Source organism: Poecilia reticulata, chromosome 13 (genome assembly GCF_904066995.2).
Source record: "Poecilia reticulata chromosome 13, P_reticulata-male-v2, whole genome shotgun sequence".
Taxonomy (NCBI): Eukaryota; Metazoa; Chordata; class Actinopteri; order Cyprinodontiformes; family Poeciliidae; genus Poecilia; species Poecilia reticulata.
In genome coordinates this window covers 25,867,810-25,888,210 of record NC_088842.1, presented here as the reverse complement: position 1 = coordinate 25,888,210, position 20,401 = coordinate 25,867,810, and the positions used below count along the sequence as shown (strand labels likewise).

At 41.5% G+C, this 20,401-nt stretch overlaps 1 protein-coding gene across 2 annotated transcripts; it reads right to left on the bottom strand.

The window, feature by feature from the left end:
- Window positions 1-18: 18 nt before the first annotated feature.
- On the bottom strand, window positions 19-19,328 carry LOC103474948 (period circadian regulator 2). 2 transcript variants are annotated; one of them, XM_008426232.2, is made up of 22 exons: window positions 19,171-19,328; window positions 14,444-14,975; window positions 13,595-13,687; window positions 13,231-13,385; window positions 13,031-13,152; window positions 11,743-11,944; window positions 11,297-11,348; window positions 10,174-10,316; window positions 9,311-9,389; window positions 9,101-9,207; window positions 7,950-8,103; window positions 7,749-7,857; window positions 7,398-7,665; window positions 6,798-6,957; window positions 6,582-6,718; window positions 6,285-6,491; window positions 5,958-6,203; window positions 4,066-5,132; window positions 3,763-3,976; window positions 3,317-3,548; window positions 3,083-3,233; window positions 19-2,354 (listed from the first exon to the last, which is right to left on the bottom strand). In XM_008426232.2, exons 2-22 carry the CDS (start codon window positions 14,872-14,874, stop codon window positions 2,199-2,201), a joined length of 4,485 nt encoding a protein of 1,494 aa, XP_008424454.1. In that variant the 5' UTR covers window positions 14,875-14,975; window positions 19,171-19,328; the 3' UTR covers window positions 19-2,198. The 2 variants fall into 2 exon arrangements, with proteins under 2 accessions (XP_008424454.1, XP_081470561.1); XM_081614435.1 differs by lacking the exon at window positions 19,171-19,328 and adding an exon at window positions 17,640-17,811.
- Window positions 19,329-20,401: the final 1,073 nt, after the last annotated feature.

The window sequence follows — 20,401 nt, the reverse complement described above, 5'->3', positions numbered from 1 at the left end:
AAAACAAAGCCACAGCGGTTCCATTACTGTAGTTTTATTACAAGTTTTCAACATTCGAACTTTTCAGCTACAAAAATGCACAGAACTGTGCTAATTTAATATACTGCAAACTCATACAATGGAAATGAGAGTTTACATACAGTAACTATTAACATCATTGTGTTCAGGTACCACATGTGTGCATTTACAGAGCAAAGGGAGCGGGGCCCCGACAATCAACCAGAATACTGAACAGCTTCATTTCTCACGTTTCTTCTGATGTTCCTGCATTCTTCACAAACAGGTACATGTTAGAGGCCCCCTTTAGAAATAAACTGAACAGAAATAAATTAACAGTAAAGAGACAGAGACAGTGTGGTTGCCATGGTTGCTAGTATTTTTTTGTGCGTCGACTCAGTGGGAAAGAAGGATGGAGTCCAAACGCATGTTCAGAGATTCTTACATGAATCACTCATCGCTCTGTTCCCAGAATTCACACACATCCTATGATCTGCTTACAGTGACCTAGGATTTACTTAGAGGTAGCGTACGTTGCCGGTGACGCTCCAAAAGCTTTTACCTTCGTTGACACACGCACGCACGCACACATAAAAAAAACAAAAACCTCAAACGCGCACAAGGAAAATAGAAAAGTAGGGGGAAAAAAAGAACAGAATAAGAAAACTAACTGAAGAAAGGTGAACAAAGCTATTGGTCCAGTCTGTGTAACATTCACAGGCCCCCAGCTGTTCTGCATTGTAGCACCAAAGTTGTTCCCGGGTCCCATTACTGCTCCAGCTGCGTGGCTCTCAGTTTCCTATGACTTCCTGTTAAACGATGGAGAGAGGAGCGGCTCCCTTGAGGTAAATGCGCCCCTCTGATTTGCTACACTTGTTCATGTTTTCCAAACCAGCTCAAAGTCAAACACTGATCTGAACTGCAGCTCTCAAAGAACTCAGTTAGCTAAATTGCAACACGCACACGCCTAATCACAATAGCAGTAATTAGAAACATAGCTTGGAGAAAGACAGTCTGGAGTTTTGAACTGAGATCGCTGTGCATAACGCCAAACCTCCCACCTCTTTGTTTTACACAGTGTTGTAGTGATGCATCACTTAAACATGATGAAAAAATTACCCAAGAATTTTTGTTGTAGGCTGAGAGTTTGTACAAATATAACTTAAAAAATTCACTTGTAAACTAGGCCTCTTTCTTTAAAACCTTTATTTAAAAGCATTGTTTTTCAGATGCTGATTGTTTCTAATTGCAAACATAGTTTTTGGCAGCTTTTCAAGCTGTGACAACTCTCACTGACGGCGTGAGCTTCAGCGTCAAAGTTAAACAATCCGTAGTGCTTACAATCATACTTAGAGTGTTAATATATTATCTCATAGTAGTATTAATTTGGCTGTAGCTTAAATTTATTTTGGATCTACCACCTATCAAAAATAATAGTATTCTTTTAATAAATATCATCTCTGTATCAGATTGTCACCACTGAGGCGAGTTTCACTCAGCCCACCAATGGTCCTCTTGAGTCAAGTGCTAATACTGCTGTACGCATTCATACGTCACACGCTCAGGTCCAAAGGTTGTAGAAAAATCTTAATTTATTCATGACACACAACTGTGAGACTCGCAGCTCACAAAAAACAACAAAGGACGACTGTTTCTCACAAATCCTGATGGGAGGGGGTCTGAAGGAAAACACAAACAGGACGTGGAGCAGCACAGCATTGTAACAGGAATGCTGCAGAGCTTCACATGGATTTTTTTTTTTGGTCACTTTTTTTTGTTTTGTAAAAATAACATCTTTAAAAATTGTATATATTACTAAGCATCAGTTTCACCTGTATCAGAATAAATGCCCTGTGTTTGACAAAAGACAGAAAAATGGTTCAATAAAAAATGAGGAGATTTTTTTGTAGAGACTGTGTGTTTGTGTGTGTGAAACAGAAAAAATACTATAGGTAGGTCCCAGCTACAAAACTCTTACAAAGCTCTACTACCCCCCCTTGTGGGGTAATTAGGAACTGCCGTTGTACACGGTCCAACATCCACACACACACAAACACAACTGGCACACCTCTTTGAGAATTGCAGTGGCCACACTGTGCTCTTCTTCTTGTTGTGTGTGTGTGTGTTTTAGGCACGTCCAGGGTGTGTGTATATGCCTTTAAAGGTCCATGAACCATTGTGGCCCGCCCCTCGTTGGCCCCTCAGAAGCCAGGGTCCGGCTGAGGTTTGGGCTCCTCTGATTGGCTCTGGCCTCTCTGGGTGTCTCTGCCCAGATCCTCGCCCAGTTCGCCCATGTCCATGTCGGGTAGATCCTCCTCTATGGGTGCAGCAGCAGCGTCCTCACAGTACACACACTCCTAAAGACACACACACACACACAATGTTAATTGTACTGTTTCTGTCAGATAGGGCTGCAGCTAACAATTATTTTAGCAATTGATTTTGATGATTAATCGGATTTAAAAAATGGATTAAAAAATTCTACAGATTTTTTATTTAACCACTTGAGCCTTTTTTATATGCAAATAAAAAATTTCAATTCCTGTTTTAAATAAGGAAATAAATGCATTCCTTTAGTAAATCTGAACCGGGTGAATATGAAACGACTCCACTTGAGAAGTTTTGGCTAAAACAGACAAATGTGTTTTTATTTAAAATGCAGAATAAATGTATTTTTGTACAGTTTTGGCTTTTTTATTGCTTTGAATGTGTTGTTTTTTTTCCAGCAAGTGGAATTTTTGTCAACAATTAATCGATACACCAGTAAACGATTAATCGATTACTACATGACTTGATGATTACTTCAATAATTAATTAATCATGGTTAATTGTTTCAGGCCTATTTTACAGTGTTGAAAAAAAACTAAAGAACAACAAGGTAGGAAATTTACAACATTTAAGGAGGTTAACGACTCTTATTCAGCAAATACCCTCTGGAGTTTTTAGTCTTTTATTGAGAGTGTATACTCCAGTTAATGATTACTCAATTACTAAATTAGTAGACAATTATTTCAATAATCGATTAATCATATTAATCATTTCAGCCCTCTGTCAGTAAAGGCAGATTGTACTGTGTGATCCTGACCTTCACATTGATAGCTGCGGGGAGGCCTCCTCTCCTCATCCAGGGATGCTCCTCCACCAGCTCCCGCCGCTGCTCTGAGGTGAAGTGAGGCTGACTCTTCTGCATCTGCCGCAGCCTCTCCTTGTCTTCTCTCAGCACCCTCTGAATATCCCTGTTTTGGAAGCAGTTGTTGAAATAAAACCCAAACAGAAGACATCAAAGATCGTAACATTTTGATCTCCGACAGTAACCCACCTGGATGGCATTTGATACGTCATCATGACCTTGTCGTCAGCGTTGGCCATGAGCAACCAAAGAGGCTCCTGCAGAACGTATTTGATTAAATGTTCCCCTTCCCCCTGAGCGGACACTTTGGGCTGAGACTTGCTGCTCTCTGAGCCGCCTTCGCTCCTCATCTTGACTTTTCCCTTCAGGTCGTGCTCCAGAGAGTCGATGCTGCCAAAGTACTTGCTGGTGTTGCTGCTTCCTACAAGTTGTGGGAAATCGACAAGGAGGAAAAATAAGTTTCATTTAGGGGTATTGGTTTAAAAAGAGCTCAATACGAATCCATGCCAGGTATTTAGAGTTGGTCAGTTGTATAAAACTCCAACCAAAGATGTGGAACAGGTCAGAAGAGTTTTTCTAAGAACTGCATATATTTTTCTCATGAGCTTAAAGGACCTGGATGTTTCTCAGCTCACCTGTTCTGCTGCCAGACGCTCCGCTAGCTGAGGTCCGACAGTCGTTGGATCCGGAGCCTGATGCCGAACCTGAACCCAGACCTGAGCCCATGGAACCTGAGGTGGCTGACCCAGTGCCGGAGTGAGCGTCCTCCTGCTCCTGTAACAGGATGTCCAGAAGGTCACAGGACGAGGAGTTGCCGTCGCTGTGAGGCCCGCTGCCTCTGGGTTCCAGCTGAAATAAACGAAGGAAGATCAGTTAGGACACTTCTCAGTCTCAAGATGAAGTTCTCAGGTGGGCTCTGAGCCTTCTACGCTTCTCACCTGTTGGTGATTATCAGTCTTGGTTGCAGCTCCACCCTTGTCTCCTGTTGCCCCCGACACAACTGCTGGACCCCCAGCCTGGACTGCGGTGCTGTCCTGCCGCTCCAGTGAGCGCTGCCCCTCCTCCATGCTCAGCAGGTTGAGTTGCAGTGGGGAGCTGCAGCGCGACTCAAACAGGGGAGGGGAGGTGGTGGGCTCCCGGGCCCCCGAGGCGGGGGTGGAGGAGCGAGAAGCCGCCCCCTCTCTGGGCTCTGCTGTGAGAATTTTGGGGGGCTCTGAGGCTATGGTGTAGGAGAAAGGCTGAGCTGGGTAGGGGGCTTGAGCCACAAAGGGTGTCTGCACTGGGAAAGACGGCTGGGCGGTGAAGGGCTGCTGGGCAGTGTAGGCAGACTGGGGAGCCGGGAATGGCTGCTGGGTAGTGTAGGGGGCCTGCGCAGCTTGAAACGGGTGCTGGGGGGAAAAGGCGGTCTGCACTGGGAATGGCTGCTGGGGGGTGAAGGAGAGCTGGGTCTGCAACGGGTATGCCGCCGGTGGCGTCTGAAAGGCCTGCTGGGTAGAGTAAGTTGGTGGGGGCTGGGTCTGCTCTGTGAACAACGTTGGTCTGGGAGCGGCGCAGAGCTGGCTCATCTGATTCAACTGTCCCATTTGGGGGAAAAGGTAGTTGGGCAGCACCAGAGCCACAACCGGTGTAACAATCGGAGGGGGGAATGGAGTGCTGGTGGGGGGGGCTTGGGCGTTCAGGCCCTCCCCAAAGGCAGAGGACTGAGACGCATCGGGGCGGGACCCCTGAGCTGGCGCAGCGGGCGTTGGGGGGTACAGCGGATATGCAGGCACCATGGTGGGGTAGGAGACGTTAAAAGCTGACTGGGACGCTTCAGACGGGGACCAAGATGTCTGGTTGAGACCCTGAAGAGGGGGCCGGGGTTTGCGATTTGACACGGCGCTGTCAGACGAGTCAGGATGCTTTATCCGCGGTTTCTTGGACTTCCTATTGCGGTTGCCTTTCTTGGTGGTCGTCTCTGGCCGGGTTGGGCCTTGTTTGGCATCTCCCTGTTGTCCAGTTGAATCTGAGGAGACATGCAGGAAGTGAGAAAGGTGGCAATGTGTTGCCATGCAATTATACCTGCAGGATTCTTCACATTTGTCAAAGTGCAACCACAAACTTTATTGGGATTACAGGTGGCACACCCTGTCAAAACCCTGCATTCAAAGTAAAATGTGAAAAGTAAATGGCCGGTACTTGTACAGCGCTTTATCAAGTCCATAAGATTCCAAAGGGTTTTGCACCACAAAAGTCATTCACCCTTTCACACACATTCACACAACTGTTTGCGGTAAGGTACATTGTAGCAGAAGTGCCATCAGGCCCTCTAACCACCACCAGCAGGTATGGCGGGTAAAGTGTCTTGTCCAAGAGCACAATGACAGAGACGGGCGAAGCTGAGGTTTAAACCAGCAACCCACCAGCCTGAGTCATCATCTCCCCAAAAGTGTGCCGTTCATTTGTACTCAACACCCTGAATTAATGAGTTGCTAGTTTGGTAAATGCACCAGTTCGAAGCTGGAAATTATCTGTGCTGTAAACAACCGTCTCCACGGCGAAGAGATGGCTGAAGGAGATAGCTGTTGATGTTAATTCTATATTTGGAAGCAGGACCAAAATGAACTGAACAGCTTTGTTCACTTCTTCTGCTGTCATTACTAAAACTACAGGCAAACTCCAAATATAAAATGGGGCATGAAATCGACACCATTGATCACATCGTTTTGGTCTACCACATAAAAACACAACAAAAGACACAACAACGTGTGGTTGAATCTGGACATAATGCTAACTGGGTATGCATAAAGGGTGCAGATTGAGTCTGAGTCTGATACTGAACATGAAGTACCTTCGGTGTTAGCCGGGCCTCTCTGGTTGTGCAGACATGAGGAACATTCCTTCTGGAAGCTCCTGGCGTTGCGGAGCTCTCGGCAGCGGTTCAGGAAGACCTGCTCCTCCTTCTGGGTGTGGGCTGCCAGGACCTCCTTCGTGAGCCCCAGTCTCTTGTAGGCCTCCTTCTCCTGGCTAGGTGGAGACACCAGACTGACCGGAACAGCGGGGGGAGCTGGGCTCTCTGCAACATCTTCGATGATCTCTGTAACAAACGTCAGATGCAGAATACAGTCAGACGAGTTGACTTTGGCTATGCGGTAGTTTTAAAAAGTTTGAAACTGACCAGACTCTGGTTGAGGCTTCTTGTCTCCCACATGAACGATGGTGCTGCTGTAGCTGCACTGTGAGGTGATGGAGACAACACTTTCAGCCTTACTGGGCAGAGTGAGGGGCGCCAGGGTGCCCCCCACCACAGCAGCTGCCCCAGTTGGTGGCTTCTTAGGTGCTTTCATGTTTGACAGGCCTGGCTGGGTGTCGAGCATCAAAGGATCTGCAGGAGATCAGGAGGGATGAATACAGTGAGACAGAGTAAAAGGTGGACTAAAACAGAGCGCTGTGTGTTTACTAAAAGTCTTCGAACCTGGGTGTGTCCCCTGAGCCACTTGCATACCATCTTCCGACCCCCTCTTGTCGTCATCCGAGTTGGACGACGTGGTGTTGGATGAGAACTGGTACTTCCTTTTCACTGTGATGGGGACGTTACAACTCTCCAGATACCTACAGGAAGAATCAGCGATAGTTTAATCCACAGAGTTCAAAGGTCAGGTAGACAGAGCAGGGGTTCCTGGTCACACACCTAATGACGCTGTCGAGACAGCTGATCTGCTGGTAGGAGCACACAGTCTGGTCTTTGAAGGTGAAGTCGTCCATGTTGGTTCCAGTGTTGTCTCTGACCTGTGAGGGGGGGGCGGAGTCCCGTACACGCACACCTGAACTCCTCTGGGCTGCAGACGACCCTGAACGAAGAGAACAGGATGTCAGAGAACACGTAAGGAGAGCGACATAAGATTTTTGCTGCTTGTACTACTCCGAAATGTTAACACATTGCAAATAACACAAAACCTCACCCAGTATTTTCCATCTAGTTTCCAGTGCAAATATCTTAATACACTTGAAATAAGACAAGGCTAACTTACAAGTAGCTTCTCAGCAAGATAATAGCTTATTTTCAGGTAATAATTCCTCAATATTGATTAAAAAAAAAAAACAGTCCCACTGGCAGATTATTTTATTTATAACATGACAGTTTTTTCCATGTTCCAAGTCAAATAATCTACCAGTTGAACTGACACTTTTTGTATTAGGACATTTGTACCCAAACTTCAATTTACGTTAAATTTAAGGAGGTTAAAAATCATTAATCACTTCAGCAAAGTGGTTTTGAAACTGAACTTACCGTCGCCGGTCTTCCTCTGCTCGGTTTTGGGCTGCCACACCGACGAGGAGCGCATGCAGACCTGAGAGTCCTGATTCTTCAGCATGTGGACTCCCTTACAAATTTCCTGGAAGGTCCTGGACGGCTTGGTCTTGCTCGTCTCCTCTGCCGTGTTCCCTACTGGGATGTTCCCGTTGCTTTCGCTGGATGAGCTGATGCTCACCTGTTGCTCGTGGGAACCGTTGCTGCCGTAGCTGCCATAGCCGCTGGAGCCCATGTTGTGGACCGGCTGCAAAGAAGCAGACCGTTAAAAGAAGGGAAAAGGTTTTCCCATTCGCGCATAGAGTTAACGTGAAAGTGTGTTTGACGTACTTGGAGGAGCAGCCTGTGGATCTGTTCGCTAATTTCCTGGATGTCTGAATTCATCATTTTCCCTCCGTGGAAAGCTGGTGCTGCGAAAACATCTTCGTTTACTGGCCCCCTGAAGACCACAGACATGTCAGGTTATTCACCTCTTGCATATGGATTAGTAAATAATTTCCACATTTAAAACATCAGGAGGGAGGTACTCACGTGCGCACTTTGTGCCTCCCGATGACAAAAGACACCTTGCGGCTCCAGGGATTCACAAAGCTGGACCAGCTGGTGTCGATGGTGATATACTCGCCATTTCTCGCACAGAAACGGATCGAGGAATGATCGAACGGTTGACCGGCGTACTGCAGAACTGCAACACAGTGATTAAATGCAACAACATGATGAGTACTCTAACTTACTGGATTCAATCTTTGTAGCTACATGCAAAACCTACAACATACAACCACAATCTTCAATTCATCTTTTATAATTTCTTGTAATAGATGAAAACGATGCATAATTGATGTTTGAATATTGTTTTTACATATAACAATCTAAACCATTATTAAGAATATTTTTTCATTTATCGACTTACTTTGATCCATTCTCCTTCGCAAAACATCTCAGTCCTAGATTTTTTTATTGAAACTGAACCTCAAACTGAACCAAAGTCTTTTTTGGGTTTTTTTCCTACATACATATTTCATCCATCAAATTTGTCCCAAATTGCACTCATTCACTATTCAAGTGTTGCATGTAACTTCCCTTAAAAAACTACTTTTGGGGATGTCTCTGCTGCTGCAATATGTTTTACCTTGAGGTGGTAATTTATGCTTGAATAACTTCAATGATAGGCTAACTCCTTTTTGCAAAACTTTTATCAATGGTCTTTAGTCCAGCTTCCAATAAGATTGTTTTTGAAGGAAAAATTAAGGAAAAATTAACCCCCGGATGGCCAACAGAAACAGAGAAACATCGTTTGAGGATGTTGCTTGTGGGTCAGTTTTATGGGCGTACCAGAGGTATGCAACGTAGGTTCTAGCTTGGGATTCATATATAACCTTTTTTAAAAAAGTGATTAATTGAGATAAAAATTTTAACATGAAAATATCTGTGTAATCAGTTAATCAAAATTAATGCATTAAAGTCCCGGGTCTGGTTGTTATTTGTCAAATAACTTTGTGTCATCTTTATGACACAATCTTATCTGAGTTTGTCATGTAAATACACCAAAGTTCTATGGTGGCACCAGGTCAAAATGTGAAAAAAAAAAGTTTGAAGGTGTATGGAAATATGCAAAACTAAACTAATTAGAACATAATCAGCATAATCTCACTTTCAGAAATTCAAAAAAAGTGCTTCCTTACTTTTGCGATGCACAGCCAGCATTAAAGGCCGGTCACTCGGGTGCATGTTGAGCAGAATGGGCGTCCCGATCAAGTCTTGGGGGAGGTATCCCAGCAGAGGCACCGCCCTGCTCAGCAAACAAAAAACAGCTGTTTCACAATACAGCTCTAAAGACTTCATAAAACAAAAAAAACATGCAAGGCCCTTCATAACCGTGTTCTTTCACCCACCTCTCATCGACATCCTGGAACACACAGTTAGGAGTGTGTGTGGTGGTAAAAATCCGTTTGTCTGGAGGAATCCTGGGAGCTACACAAAAAGGAAAACAGCAACAATTGGTTGAGGATCAAAATAGAAGTATTGCCACCACAAACAAACAAACAAGAAAAAGAGGTCACGCATTCAAATATGTCGTTGGATCGCCTTTATCTCTGATTAAGGAATGCATTTGCTGTGGCGTTGATTCAATAAGCTTCTGCAATGTCACAAAATGTTGCATTACTTTTTTTTTTTGCCAAGATCTTGCATTGACGATGGTAGAGTTAGACCACCATGCAAAGTCGTCTCCAGCACATCCTAAAGATTCTCAATGGGATTAAGGTCTGCACTCTGCGTTGGCCAATCCATATGTAAAAATGATGCCTCATGCTCCCTGAACCACTCTTTCACAATTCTATCCTGATGAATCCTGGCACTGTCATCTTTGGAATATGGCCGTGCCATCAGGGGGAGAAAAAAAAATCCACTAATGGAATAACCTGGTCATTCAGTATATCCAGGTAGTCAACTGACCTCATTCTTTGAGCACATATTGTTGCTGAACCTCCACCTGACCAACTGCAGCAGCCACAGATCATAGCAACTGGCCACTTTTTTTTTTTTTGAAGAGGCAGCATAAGGCAGTGCAGTGTACGGCTTAAAGTCACTCGATCTAATCACCGCAAAAGATCTGGGGTTTAAGTCATTTAATACCTTATATGAACTGGTTTTCAGGGCATGACATAAGGCTCGCCATCTGTTCAATATGATCAAACACAAAACAGAGCAACAAGTAATATTTAGTCAGCGGGACTGATAGGACCTCAGTTCTCACCTTCATATCCAGAGTGCACCCTCTCAGCCAGCAGGAGGCAGCAGAACTGCTCTTCAGACAGCTCAGCATCTTGAACCTTCATGAGGTAGGGAGTCATCCGGAAAGGATAGTACTGCAGATCCCCCTCACGCTCCTTCCCACCACTGTAACATCAACACATGGTTGGAATCAAGCTTTTTATTGGCCATTTTTTGAGTCAAGACCTTATATGAACAAATTTTAAAAATGTACATTACTTTAGAATTTATTCTGATGGTTAATCGGATTAAAGAAAATGGGCAAATCATGCAGATTTTTCATTCAGCCATTTATTCCTGCTAATAAAATATTAAAAATACATGAAAACGCAAATAAACAAGTTGTCAATTTTTGTTTTTAAACAAGAAAATACAAATTTAATTGCCTAAAATGCAATAACAGTATTCCTTTATTGTACGCTTGATTGTTTGTAGCAAAGTATGCATCTGCAGCTAAAAAATACTTCTAACATCAACCTGTGAAAAGCTCAGCAATTTCTGCTTTATGTAACATCAATATAGCATAGAGCTGATCTTTGGATTAGATTTTGAATTTTGGTAACTGGATGGATAATTTATTTTATTTTTTTACAGAATTTGAACCAGGTGAAGATGAGACGGCCACTTTCTGGGTAGAACATATTTACAGACAGAGAAGGTTAAATGCAAAATGTTTGTATTTTTGCAGTTTTGGCTTAATTACATATCTTAGGGTGTTGTTGTCTAAGTGAACGGCCTTTTCCTGAGTCTGCATACTCCAGTTAATGATTATTTGATAACTAAATTAGCCGATGATCATTTCAATTGATTAATCACAATAAATTGTTTCAGCTAAAAAACTAACGAGGCTTACCACAAGTTCACCCAAATTACATATTTGAAGTTGAATTAATGAATCTACAATGGATTTCTTTCCCAGTTTTCAATTGTAACACATAAAATCTCACTTTTATACCCTAATCAATAACAGAAGCGGCCACTAGGTGGGGATAAAATTAAAAGTCTTTCAAATAACTTGGTGCCCCCCCACCTCCACTTGCACTGACTCAAGGTTTGTTTTGAGCAGGAAACTATGGATCAAAGCAGCTGCAATCTTTGTCACTCACCTGATGCGGCAGAAGAAGGATTTCTCCTGCATGCACTCCGTAGGAGACGACTCTGAAGAGACAAAGAGTCAAGAAAACATTTTATTTGACTGCTTCCAGTCTGTTGAGCATTAATATTCCAAACTGAGAGAGTTTTTTCGTTCAAGTTGAAGCTTCTGACTTCCCCGGTGTGTATTAAGAATCTAGACGATTATATGACAGATGCATGTGCTGGGAAATATGTAAATGTCTTGACTAATTAAACACACGCAATGTCTTCCATCGGCATGTGTGTGTGTGGGCGTTGAGGCTTGTGAAAGAACTAGATTCATTTCTCACAGCCTGGCCAGGTGGGTTGTGTTTCATGTGGACCTGCAACGTGCACCTTGCTGGCATTGGAAATGTATGATCTAAGTATGCAGTGCAAGTAAGTACTAAAGCCTCCTTCCATCGTTATGGCTCGGTACCTGCGCCGGTGCACATGCTCCACGAGGGCAGGCGGTACGGCGTGGTAAAGCTGTAGAACACGCTGACGTCCTGAGGCGTCAGGAACTCCACAAACTTGGCGTTGTTGAAAACTTCCCGCTTGCAGTTCAGTATGGAGGCGGCCTGGTCGGAGATGTAAACTATCTTCCCAGTGATGAGAGACACCGCTACGGCAAAAATGTCCTGGAGGGGGGGAACAGAAGCATTTGTTAGCAAGCTGTGGCCAAATAAAAAAACTTATGAAATTATTATTTCAATGTGTCAATAATTGGAAATAAATACAGAAATAATTTATTAAATATAGAATTATTTCTATGGCTCTTAACTAAATGTTTTGATTTTATTTTAAAAACCAGATATGAATATTTAATGATTTAATAAATTATGTCATGCTGAAGAAACATCACGGATTAATTTAAACTGACAACTTCATCCATCAAACTCAGTGGGCGGAGATCAGGGCAGACCCTGACGTCTGATTGGCTCCTTCAAACAGCAAGTCAAGACAACTTCTTCCACATTTGCTATGTGGAAGAAGTAAATGTGGCAGAAGGGGTCAGTGAAGTTACTGACCCAGTGAAGTTACTGAGGTCAGTAACTTCACTGGGAAGTGCAGAAATATCTCAAATCTGTAGCTGAAAAGCTGAACCTGTTAAACCTGTGCTTCTCTATGGAGAGAACAATGTATTAAATAATTCGCTGAAAGAACAACACACTCAGAACAGTAATTACCTCCAAAACTGCAAAAATAAAACAAAACAAAAACATTTTTAGAAAAGAAGAAAGGGCTGACACTAGCATACACTAAAGAAATACTATGCGACTGCAATTTAGGCAATAATACATTTACTTCACATTTCAAAAAGGAGTTGAGCTATTTTTTGTATTTAATGTTTTTCTAATATTGTATAAAATAAGATTAATTAATTAGTTAAATAAGAAAAAAACAGCAGAATGTGCCAATTTTTTATCCAATTAATTGTCAGAATAATTAATAGAATATAAAAATAATGCTAGTTGCAGCTCTAAAAATTAGTGCCATGGAAATAATTATGCAGTTTCTTAGATGAAATAGTTTAAAGGTGCAACGTAGATATTTTAAATAAGGAGTTTATATGTCTTTCCAGCAAAACTTTCTAAAAATGCTTCTGTACTGGACTGATTAGTGCTACAGCTGTGATCTACTTTGAGCTGCTTTTTGTTTCAAAATCCCAAGCTAACGTTTAAGACCCACTGCCTCGATGTGATGTGAACAGCAGTCACACTTACTGTGTTTTTCAGGGTGTATTCTGAAGTGATGGTGTTAATTTCTTCAATGGTGTATGAAGTCACATCGAAGCCAGGAGGCTGACTGTCATTAATCATCAGCATCTGGTAGTATTCCTCATTAGCTGTGAAATCGAAACATATTTAAATATTAATGTTGAAATGCTCATGAAAAAAAAAAGGCTGATGTGACTGAGCCTTACCTTTCACCTGTTTGATACACCGCAGCGCATATTTGAGCGTGTTCACAGTGTTGGATTTGCCCTTACTCCTCTTTTCTGGAGGCAGGTGCATCTTGAGCTCCTTGAGAGTCTTGAAGAGCTCCTTCTGAGTCTTGGCTTTGGCCGACTGCTCGCTGCTGCATGACGTGACAGGGAAAGATGCGCAGGTGTCAGAAATTACAAGGTCTCACCAGAAATGTCATTAAGACGAGGCAGAATGAGAGGGGGAGCTGAAAACACGTGGACAAGCCTCATGCCGGGCTTCCTAGAACAGCGCATCGAGAAAAATCCACATAGGCAGCTAAATCCTGCATGAAGTACCGCACTGACGGAGCCCCGTACTGACCTGCAGCCGCTGGTTGAAGGGTTGTCCTGCTCAGAGCTCACCAGGCTGAAGGCATTGGAGCTGCTCGGGGGTGAAGGACTGTGAGAGTTGGAGCTGTAACCAACGACAACAGCATGTTATTCAGGGGAAAACCTTGCAATCCTCTTAAAAACAACTTCAACAGCTCAGTGGTTGAAACACGGACCAGGCTGGGATAAGCAATTGACTAGTTAGCATGAAAAATTAAAATGAGTTTGATTGTTTTCATTCTGACGATTTACATTTTTAAAGGGCAATTTTGTTTACAGAGACATTGTAATACATTTTATTTCATTGATTTGAATTGTTTTTTTTATTTCTGTTTTATTTATTGTTTTTGCTTATTGTGTTTGGATGTTTAAAATATCTTCCAGTTCCAGTGATTTTTCTTTACAAAATCAAAGTTTATTGATCTGAGAGATTGAGAGAGCATTATTATGCCATTATCGATAAAATGGTCTCAAAACAACAGTATCAGTGTTTATCAGAATAATTACTGAGATAATTTATCATCCAGCAAATTAAAGCTGGTTTTGGAAAGAATATGTATGTAATGTACAAAAATAATATGAAAATTCTTGCAGAGGAACAAATTTGAACCAGGTTTATTTGACTCCTCTAAACTGATGAACTTCTTAAAGGGATTTAATTATCTTGTTCAAACAAATTGAACAATAAAATATGTCGCAATTCCATTTATTGGCTTTCTCGCTTTAGATTTTTGATTCAGTCAGGAGTGGAAACCCTGCAGAATCTCCGACGGACCTCACTTCCGTGACCTTGGTCGGTCTCGGCCCCCCTGGTGATTCTCTGCATCTAATGAGGCCTCACCTCTTGTTGCTCCCGGATGACTCCGTCAGAGCAGAATCCTTCTCGATGCCATTCGAACTGCCCACTGACCCGTTGCCGTGGGACTCATTGCTGTGCGATTCGTTGCTGTGGGATTCTGTCCCGCTGCCGCTCGAGCCGCTGCCACCCATCTCTATGTCCTCGTGGAGAGGCGTGCGCTGATGCTTCCTGTCGTCGTGCAGGGAGCCGAGAGACGATGGGTGCTCATGGCTGCTGTCACTGCCCTCGGACGCCAGCCCCAGCTCAGATCCTAGTTCCACCCGGTCCTGCCGGCTGCAACCGTCGCTGTAGCTGCTGGCCATGCGGTGGAGTTTGCTCATAGAGCCACGCTGGGAGCCTTGGTCTTCGCGGTTCCGTTCGCAGCAGTCCAGAGTGGAGAACCGATAGAGCTTTGGGTTGCTGTCCTCAGACATGAACTGGCAGGAAATGCAAGACTAGGTTACTTTCCACATGGCGATACCATGAGGTGCATGGCATTGAGATGGAAATGGAGTCGATGCAGCTGAGGTGCAATCTGAGGGAGAAGGGAAAAAGAAAAAAGATTAAATTACTCATCCAAACCCTGAACAATGAAGTATGTTTCTATTAATAGCAAATCAATAGTAAGGGGGAGCAGTCCTGTAAAGAGAAGCAATCAATAGGGATCAACTCCAACCATCCATCAAATCTACAGCAGGTTCCCTTTGATCTGAGCAGACAGGTTTCACTCCCAGCATCGCTAAAAGAGCAAACAGTGGATAAAACATTCCCTCCAGAATGTTGTGATGTTTTTTTTTCTGACTGTTGTGGCTTAAAATGTCTAATTTTGCAGCACCTTTTTCAAAAAGTTGCGTTCGAAGTTGCACATTTTTTGTTAAGCTTTATTTTTGTCTGACAAAATGTTGGAATTATTCACATAATATTCCCAAAAAGAGGCAGGATTTTAACAACTAATATTTAAAGTGCCTACAACATTTTCCAAGTACCTTCATTCATTCAAGTCGTTCAAGTCGACATGAACTGTACACGAAATATAAGAACATACTCCACACCTCTAGATGGGTTTTGGAAAAATGTACAAAAAGAAGAAAAAAAAGGAGGGAAACATCACATGCATTTTATTTGGCAGGTTCAGGTTTCAATAAGGATTGTGAAACGGGATGTTAAATTAGATATGGGTAAAGAGGACTGGTCAAAATTCAGCCAAGTTGCAGTGATTGGTCAGAAAAGAAAGTAATGCAGAAAAAGTTAATGTGATTTGTCAGATTTATGGGAAAGTTGCAAGAATTCGAGAAAATTGCAAGTCTGCACAAAATCTGATTGTTGAATGAATCTGCATAAATAGTCGCGACACAGAGAGACTGATAAAACGACAACAGTGTAAAGTTCACTTCATTTCCCACACAGAAAGGCAGCCATCAGGTTGATGTTTAACCTTTCCCAGAGGACCAAAGCCCCTCACCATTGTGATCTTCTCAAAACGTTAAAGGTTAGTCCACTGGGATGAAAATAGCACTCTGAAAACACGACCGAGCACTCACACTTTTTAAAGGGAAACCAAGATTAATAAAATAATTTCTGATATCTTCATCCAACCAGTAGTTTAATGAGACTGCATGAGGCGTAAACACAGCACAACCCCTCCTAGAGAAATAACCCAAGAAATCAAATTAAAATTTCATTTAATAACTGCTTAGATCATATTTCCGTCCTCAAAATTAAAACAATAAATGTTATAGAAAAAATTATTACAACTGTAGTTATCAGTATTTTGCATTATATCAGAGCCAGCTTCATTATTTCTTGCTTTTCTGTCCTGCTGCTTAAAACTGTAGCAACACAATCTGTTTCTGGCAACTAATAACACAAATTTGTGTCACTAAACAGCTTGAATGCTGGGAAATGCTTTCATTTCTTTCCTATTGATCAAGTTGTGCAGACGCTGCCAGCTGAGCTTTAATTAGTCTAACCAGCAAGTATGAACAACCTGACATTCATCATTCAATTAACTGAAAATCAAACAGGGAAAATAAGCCTTCTGTTGCAAACTTTCACTGCATAATTGCTCCACATCATTTACAACTACTTTTTCTTAATCATATTTAAATAAGCCACTTCCTGCAAAAGTCTCAGTCAGATATCTGTTCTCTGAAATAACAAGGATAAAAACAACAGCAATAAATTTCAGCCTCCTCCTTTTCTTCCCACATCTTCCTCTGCGAAAAAGACCAGGAGCTATTTATGTCCGTTCAGGACCGATCGGGAAACCCTGGCGGCAGGTACTGAAGCCAAATCCAAGCTATTTCACTGTTCTCCTGCTGGCCTGGATCAGGTTGCAGCTATTTATGTAAGCGCGTACATTCAGCAGCTTGTCTATTCTGTGCACTTTACATAAGCCAATTTTATGTAACTTCTGCTTTTAGAATACGTTTTTTATGTGTTGGAGGCATTAAAAAACTAACAGGTTTTATAGCTAGCTCTCATGCTCACTCTTGTTCTGTAAAGATTACCGGCTGATAAGTGTTACAGAGTGAAAACAGCGGAGTTGTTCGGATGGATTTCCTATTGGCTGCTGCACACGGCCAATCAGAGAGCAAGGAGTCTTGACATTAGTAGTTATGACACCAGCAAATTAGGACACTACAATAAGGTAGTAGCTAAAAAGCACATCAGCAACTCTTTATAATGTGAATTTAAGAAGAAATATAATGTTTTAACAGATTTAATGGATCTGGGTTATGGCTGGGTTATGGCTTATACATATACATATATACATATATATATGTATATATGTATATATATATACATATATACATATATACATATATATGTATATATCAGAGTCACTCAGATGATTTGCTGTATCCACAAAAGTACTGATCCAAAAAGTAATAAGTTCAGAAATTCTAAAAAAAAAACTAGGTTAACATCATACAAAAAAGCAATTTTACTGGATAAACAGCAGATACGCAATGAAATTAACTTATTTCTCCCAATTAAATGTCTCTACAATTGTGGATTCAATTGATTAAAAAATATCTAAACATCTAAATCCTTCATAATGACATAGTAGAAGTGCTCACTTATAGTTCAAAATCTAGGAATGTAGACAACCACAAACCTTAAACAGCATAAGCAAATGGGACACCTTTATATTTTCAACAGCCTCAAAACTTTTAGATGCAAGATCTGAACTCACCAGAAAGACTGTAATCCATTAATATCACAAGAAACCCCACAAGGCAAAAATAAGCAAAATGCCTCTTTAAAGAAAAATGCCTTTAAAGTCCTTTCAGATGCATTTCAAGAAATACAAAGACATAACTCTCCAAGCAGCAAGTAAAGTAAAATAAATGACACAATGAAAGTGACGCGCCTCTGCTTTCATCACAGCCCAGTTTCAGAGTGAGCGCTGATCCAGCCAAGCACACTAGCACAGATCTCAGGCATTATACAACTTGGCTCCAGTCACATGGATTGTGCTATAGCTCAACACAAAGGTGGAAGCCCTGTTTCATAAAACCACATGTTTTCCTTTTCTTTTCTCAGAACTCATTGTTAAGGCGTGCATTCTTGCACATCATTTTAAACAGAAATGACAAGAATTTAATTATCTGAGCCACACAGAATTTTGAATGGAATTTATTACATATCCCCCTGAAGCTGTAAAAGGAAACAAAGACATTCCTATTATTGTTAATTTTCTTGTTTCTTAACTGGAATATTGATAAAAGTGGATTAAGTGTAGAATTAGGTTAGATTTTTTTTTATATCGAGTCTCAGATATTATACCTAACAACATCTGTTGATGTTTGATGACTTCTGTAACACAGCCAAGATGATTAGTATTTGTCCTAAATGAAAAACTCTCAGTGGTAATGTTAATACCACATTTATACCATGATTAAAATTTAGCTCAAGATTTATTGTTGGTTCTGTAGGAGTGAGATGGCATTGACATCCAGATCATGTTTAATAGCATCAATACTTGAATATAATCTTCAGGAAATGCTTAGCAGGGGATTTTTGATGTTATTTTATCAACAGGCCTTTGGGATTACCCTAAACTGGATTAAAATAAAACTCTGGTAAATTTATCCATCTTTAAATATAGACAATCTGAGGATATGATGTATACATTTACCAGATAAAGTGAAACAATATCAGATTATAATTACTGAACGTATACACGTTCTATTTTATAAGTCAAATCTGGCACTCCCATTGTCTCAACAGGTGAAAATGAGGTACTAATGTGACTGATTAACACCAATGACACGTCGAATATAGGTCTAATATAATGATCAATACATAGATATAGATGTTCGATGTAAGAAAATAAGGCTAAAATGTGTTTTTACTAGATATTTGCAGCCCTCCCTTCTTTAAATCCCAATGACCTGCTTCACAATCCACACACACGTTGACCTGCAATCCAGCGCACGGTACACTGACACAGTTATGTAAAAGTAGGGTTATCGTTAAAAGAAAACCACAGATAAAGCGCTTTTTAGCATCGGACGTGTTAATCGGCTAAAACTTGCTTGCTTCTTGCTAAGTGAACGGACAGAAAACGAAAATTAGTAATTTTTAGTGAATAAAGGAACAAAAAGTAGAGCAGTCGCGAATTTCGCGCATGCGCAGATACGTGTTTTGTTATGCAACTTATTTTTTGAGCTTAAGTCTTAAACCTAGCTAAAACTAAGAGGTTGAAACAAAGGAGAACCAACCTGTGCCGTTGATGTGAAATCTCTTTTCCTCCGGTGTCCAAGGACAAAAAAAAGCCAAACCTGCAGTTGAATAAAACATACGTTTAAGGCAACCAGTATTCCTCAATGGGAAAGCAGCTTCAGACTGACTGACTGACACGGTAGCGGTCGGTTCCTCCCCGGCTTTCTAAGTCAGCAGCCCATCAGCCAATCAGAGAGCCAGACTCGCGACCTCAATTCAGGGCTCCTCCTTTAGGCTGACTCGATTGGTCATCGGCTTGGGGTTTCCATGGAGAGCATTACGGAACAACGATAGCGGCAGCTCATTGGTCCAGATCTCTGTCCGTCGTTTTATATAAACAAGGCGGCTTTTGCACGTGGAATCTCATGTTGTGTGTGTCACAGCGCGTAGAAACGAGGCAGTTACGACTGCAAGGAATTGTTGGGTTTTAAACATATCAAATGTTGCAATTACATGAATGTAAAATGTGTCAGTTGGAAAGAACTGGGAGAAACAAAACAGACAAAATCTGCTAATAGTGTATGAAACAAAATGACTCCATTAAACGGCATGTTAATTCTGGTTTAGATGAATAGTAGAATTATTTTTAATCAGTTTTAATGCCGGTGGGTATTGTCTTACCGACCGCTTCTAATCGTTTGCTGCGTCACATCTGACATTGCAGAGGTTCAAAAAGGGTGGTCAGATGGGGGCACTGTTAATTTTGGTATGCAAAAGAATAGGCACACACCAAAATTAATAGTGTTAATGCAATCAAATATGATTTTATGACTGCAATCAATAATATCGATCAGCAACTATTATGATTTGAGGTGGAGTCATAATCTGTCACAAAACTGGAATTAGAAGCATAATCAATGGGAATATAGTGTATCACAAAAAAAGTTTCCAGATGTACATGTGAGATGAAAGCATTTTATTACCAATTCATAATTGAAAATACTTAGCTGTCACTTCCCTTATGACACTGGCATAAAATTGTGTGTTCACACAGACAACATGGAGATGGAAAGGGAGAAAACAGCAATGTATTGGGGTATAAAATGACAAATTGACCCAGAGAAACATTAATGCCATGACAGATGTAAATACATGCTGCAAGTAATTGGAAACTTCATTTTTGTAAGGTATAAATGTAAGACTTTCAGACTAATAGCACAGTGGAGTGGGGGTACCATTGTTGCTGGCAACAAATTACAGATAAAAAACTATTGCTGAACTGAAACCTTT